Source organism: Pundamilia nyererei, unplaced genomic scaffold (genome assembly GCF_000239375.1).
Source record: "Pundamilia nyererei isolate P.nyererei 1_Seehausen unplaced genomic scaffold, PunNye1.0 scaffold00022, whole genome shotgun sequence".
NCBI classification, from domain to species: Eukaryota; Metazoa; Chordata; class Actinopteri; order Cichliformes; family Cichlidae; genus Pundamilia; species Pundamilia nyererei.
The window spans coordinates 2,874,409-2,879,876 of NW_005187423.1; the positions used below are offsets into that span (position 1 = coordinate 2,874,409).

The window sequence follows — 5,468 nt, forward strand, 5'->3', positions numbered from 1 at the left end:
GACTCTGTCATACAATTATTATATCTATATATAGTTTAGGTCATTTAAGGATGCCACAGATATTGGTGTCAGACAGATTTTCCCCACACAACCATGTTTTTGGTTTAAAGATAATGGTCTGAAAAGGAGACAATACCCAGTGAGCTGCAGTTCTCGGAAACGCCTTGTTGGTCACAAGAAGCGTCACAACTGGTTCTTGAAGACGACAGCGAGCTCTCTGTACTCAAACGGCCTCCACAGTCATCAGATGTCAATCCAGTAGAGCACCTCGTGGTGGAACGGGAGATTGACATCATGGACGTGCAGGAACTGTGTGATGATGTCACTGAGGAGTGATTCTAGCACTTTGTTGGATTTATGCCACAAAGAATTAAGGAAGTTGTAGTGCTCTGGTCTGAATGTAATTTTTATTAGTCCAAATGTTTTACAGCTGCCATGTACGATTAGCTTTACTTATGTTTTAAAGTAGTTCAAAAGTCTTCAACTGTCACAACTGGATAGAAAATGTTTTGACAGTTTTGAGATGTGTCCGTTTCAGATGACCGAGGACTGCCTTGATGGTGTTATTTCCTTATCAGAAATCCCAATGATTAAACATACTTGGAGGGCATAGCTGGAGAATATATGTAGGTCCCAGGTTAAGTGTAAAAGAAATGATTTCTTTAATTATTCTACGACTGGAAAAATTACAGAAAGAAGTGCAAAGAACATAAAAAGAAACTCCAGAAAACAAGCGGGTCACTTGTAGATGGGTTTGAGGCTGGATTTTATTTAGTCCACTTTTAAAATGTACATTTCTCTTGAGATTCATTAAAAAAGATAAAGCATTATCAGCTTTGCAGTCCATTTCACGAAGAGACTGCAATAAAGGAAAGAGTGAAGTAGGAGGAAGATGACTTAGTAGGCACATCTTTCAAACGATACATGTTAAATCTAATTGATGGCAAAATATGTACAGCTATGAGTTGTTTTTTTGTTTTTGTTTTTTAAATCACGTGGTAGCACATGCTCGGGATTTCTGCGGGAGAGCCGACAGTCAAGTCAAGTAAAGCAGGGATGTATGTAGGCAAAGACTTTCCGTCTCTAAAATATGCATCAAGTTGACTGCACGAGGCAGTCAATTTCCCAAAACTGTATGCCAGTTCAATTTAAAATAAATTAAACCTAAGTGGAGAGAGAAATGAGGAAGAGAAAGGAGAAATGAACCTGTGAAGCTAATTGACCGCTTGTCAAACGAAGCATTTTAGCAGACTTTAGCAAATGTTCCTCCATATCAATCAATACTGAGCTAAAAAAAAAAAGGAGAAAAAATGGACAAGACATCCACCTGATACAATAACTCGAGAAATAAATTAGAAATGGAAAGTTGCATTAATATGCATTCATAAAGAGTACCTGATTTTTCTCTCTCTCTTTCTCTCTCTCTCTCGCTTTGATACCTTTGCATAACTTAGAGAAAACCTGTCACGTTCTTTTAAAAACTCACAGTAATTCATTCATTTATCACAAGTGCTGATACCATCGAGTCAGGTACGGGATTCTACCCTGCAGAATCCATATACCTTAGAGTCAAACATGCTGGATATTCCATACAAATAAAGGACACTTTTCCTGTTTATATACATAACACTATTGTACAGTCTTTGCACTTCCATTACAACAGATCGAAGCATCTCCACTTACTGAATAAATGGAAATCGAATCATGTTCAGTGGATTAAAAACCTCAAGTGAATCCGAAGCTTGAATTTTAGTACAGGTGCCTACGCAAGTGGAAGAAAAATCTAAAGTAATGCTTCTCTGAAATTTTGTCGTACTGGCTTTCCAGTTTGAAGTTCGCCTTAGACACAGTTCGGGGTCAGTTTCCTGAGCTGCTAACAGTGTCCATGGTAACTTCACCCTGCTCAAACAGCAGGAAAACAAAAACGTAAAACAAAAACACAACACCGTTAACGTGCTATGCTAACGTTTAGTGTTGCGCTGACAGAGCTGTGATCATGTTATAAAGTGTTCTCACTTGCACTTCGAAACGACATCAAACAGCATTACAATTTTTAGGAAATGTTAACTCTGGATCAGCCCACAGGCCGCTGAAAGGTGAACGACGACATAACTAATCCAGAAAGAAGGCAGTGAATGTTCAAAGTTGGTGAGTCTGCTCAGGTCAAATCCTGCAAACAAGTCCAGTCTTTCCTCATGCTCTCAAACTGCATACAGCTTATTCCTGGACCACGCCCCTTTCTACAGCTGTACACACAGCGCTCCTTTAAGCCCGACAGCAGTGTAAACTAAACAACGTTGAGTGGCTATGACGCTCCACTGGCTCTTACACACTAGGGATCTTGTTAGGTTGGAACGAGACAGCTGGATCGTTCCAAAGCGAAAACCAGAACCAGCATTAGTGTGGAAGCTGTGGCGTTTTGGTAGTTTAGAGTGGGTTGGGTGGTGGGGTTGTGTTGTTGGGACAACAGGGTCACTTGGGTCCTTTGGAAGGGGTGTCTGTCTCTGTCAATTGGCGGCCATCGCTCCAGGCCTCCCGGGTGCTCTTAAGGGCCTGTGTTCGTTGCTGGTCCACAACTACATAGTCGACACGCTCGTCTGATGCTGTGATGCCAGTTCCGTTGCTTTTCATCTGAGGAGAGATGAGGTCAGTCTTAAAAGTTTGGCCATAAATTTCCTCTGATTTAGAACGTGTGGTTTGGAGTATGGGCGCCGGTAAATTCCTACCTTCCTAGGTGGGGTAGACTTGCCGGAATCGAGATCCAAGTCCAGGTATTCTACCTGCTTGTCTCCCTTTGGTTTTACCACAGGGCTACTCCCACCATCAGCATTCATGGGCGGAGCGAGCTTCGTGATCTGCGTAAGTCAGAAAAGGGATTTATTTTTTATTTTATTTTTTAATTGATAGCAGAGTCACAGAGAAACACAGCTCATACTCAAATGCACCAATGTGTTGTCACAATGTCTAAAATATTCATGCAAATGGGTTCAGGTCTGAGAGCCCTAATCTATCTTTAGAGGGTGTTTGTGCACGTAGGGTTACAAAAACTCGTCATAAAAAGTGCAACTGTTGGGCACCAGTTTACCCCACTGGGTGAGCAGGTGCTCATATGCCTTGCGGCCACTCACTCTCCCTCAATTTACTATTTACTCTTTCCTGCAAGGCTGTCAAAATAGAGGCAAAAAAGCCCCCAAAATATATGTATTTTTTGAAAAGACTGCAATTGTAGAGGAATGAACATATTCAATCGGTGACCAACTTTTCACGTAATTTGTCCCATTACTAATAATAGTTTCAAACCTTTAAAACAAAGAAAATTTCTACTTTAGGCATAGTGACAACAACTTGGGCCTGTAATTAGTGTTAATTATGAAATACAGGTACGATGGAGAGATTAATTCGAATTAGGATGGTGACACAAAACTAAGAAATTCTAACTGTAAGGAAAGTGATGGTAGATAACGTCTGAAAATTCACTGCAACCTTTATATTCAAGCCACAGCTTGTAGGTGGTTTTTGCACAGCAAAGTCTTCGTACTTTCTCATCTCACAATAGCACCCAAAAATGACAGGGCGGGCTATGCACGTCTAACCTGGCAACCCTGCTCACCTCCTCTATGGTGTCAAGTTCCTCCACCTCCCTCTTTACAGGGGTGATGGGGACTGTGCAGTAGAAGGACTCCTCTCTACACAGTAAGAAGAAAGTTGCAAAGGATGAAAGAAAAAAGGAGGAGAAAACAGCAGGTGGTTAAGAACAAAATGCAGGAATAAGGATGACGATGGTAGAGAAATGAGAAACTAGGGAGAAAGCAAGAAATTAAAAAAGACTGATAAAAGTTCAGGAGGTCAGCAGACGATAGTAAAGCAAACGTTGGAAGAAAGTAAAAAAAAATTAACAGCAAAAAAAAGAAAGGAAAAAAAAAAGAAACTGTGAATCGATTACCCAAAGTGTAAGAGAAACTATCCCCGTAGGTAGAAAAGTCAGCTCATATAATAGTATCATTCTTCAGAAAGAGCAGTCAATTTTAAATGAGACACGTTAACTTCATTTCTTAATAGCCAATATTCCGATTTAAGACAACACCTGAAAAGTAAATGAAGAGAAAGAAGGAGCATAAAGAAAGCAGAGCAGCAGGGCGAAAGCAGAACTGCAAAGAAACGGGTTGAAGTGGCGAGGAGTCCATCTGCAGCAGCCAGTAATTTGTCCGCACTAATGTGTGGCTTAGGGAGAAGAGCACTGGAAATGGGATTTCTTAATAGTTTCAGTAAGCAATTACAGCTCAAAATTGCAAGTTGCATGGTGTATGATCCTCCAAACTGTCTGCCTCAAACTAAAGCTTCTGCTGTGTTTATTTGTGTGTTTGCAGATTTAATTTAAACGAGATGAAACTGATTGCAGACACCACAAAAAAAAGAAGACATTTATCAGATTATCAGCTTTGATTATCTGTGAATAGAAAAAGAAAGGAGAAAAGTAATCTCTGTATCAGAGTATAGTTGTGTGTTACATACTGCTTCATCTGTGGACATATTAGGGTTCATGGCTACGTAATTCGGTTCAGTAGAGTCCTCGGAGTCAGTGCTGGAGGCCGTGCTATGCACTGACGGGGGTCTCGTTGGCATTGGAAACCTAGAAGGACTAAGCAGCATTCACAATGTTTACACACTGACTTCCCAGAAATTGCAGTCTCTGGTGAGCACAAAATATAATACAGACATAACAGCCCAAACCCACTGCAGCCAGAAGAGTCCCTACAGCACGAAAGCACACAAATTACCTCGTCTCAGATAAGCCAACAGACTTCCTTCAGTATAATACAGAATCCTGTTTTATGAGCAGTGCTACTTTGGTCACAGAGTGACTACAGTAAAGCATGAAGTATTAGTGCCTACATCTTTAGTTAACTGGATCTACTACAAAAGGGCACGTTCACACCAAAAGAAAAATAAACTTTCACTGCATGTTGTGGCAGAGAGTAAAAAAAACAGGACAATCCAGACTTAACATTAGCTACTATACACATGCAGTATGTTTAAGGTTCTTAACAGGAAGCGAGGGACGGTGTGTCTTCTGGGACAATGATCTTGCTGCAAAGAGCTGTGTGAACATGCCCTTATTTGTTAGCCAAACACTGAACTATAGAAAAGCTGAGGAACGTCTTAGGTACTTACTCTCGAGCGAACGACCGTGTCACAGGTGAGCGGACAGGTGTGCTTGGCTCATCCCATTCTGGCACTGGTTTGATCTCTAGTGGAGCAGGTTTTACTGCAGGAAGGAACACACAGCAGTCAGCCACTGCTCGAAAAGCATCCTTAAACTGTACAGGGTGGGCCATTTATATGGATACACCGTAATAAAATGGGAATGGTTGGTGATATTAAAGTCCTGTGTGAGGGGGCAAACTCCTCAAGATGGGTGGTGACCATGGTGGCCATTTAGAAGTCGGCCATCTTGGATACCACTTTTG

At 41.2% G+C, this 5,468-nt stretch overlaps 1 protein-coding gene across 5 annotated transcripts in view; it reads right to left on the reverse strand.

Annotated features, from left to right (window-relative positions):
- Nucleotides 1–638: 638 nt before the first annotated feature.
- gab1 (GRB2-associated binding protein 1) overlaps nucleotides 639–5,468 on the reverse strand; it is a 64,479-nt gene continuing 59,649 nt past the window's right edge. For 3 of the 5 annotated variants that reach the window (XM_005726930.2, XM_005726927.2, XM_005726928.2), the window contains 4 exons: nucleotides 5,173–5,266; nucleotides 4,513–4,639; nucleotides 2,727–2,855; nucleotides 639–2,631 (listed from right to left, as the gene is read on the reverse strand). In XM_005726930.2, the coding sequence (XP_005726987.1) occupies nucleotides 2,473–2,631; nucleotides 2,727–2,855; nucleotides 4,513–4,639; nucleotides 5,173–5,266 (509 nt within the window). In that variant the 3' untranslated portion in view covers nucleotides 639–2,472. Of the gene's footprint in view, nucleotides 2,632–2,726; nucleotides 2,856–3,610; nucleotides 3,687–4,512; nucleotides 4,640–5,172; nucleotides 5,267–5,468 lie in introns of those variants that run through there. The other 2 variants (XM_005726929.2, XM_005726931.2) reach the window with 2 other exon arrangements.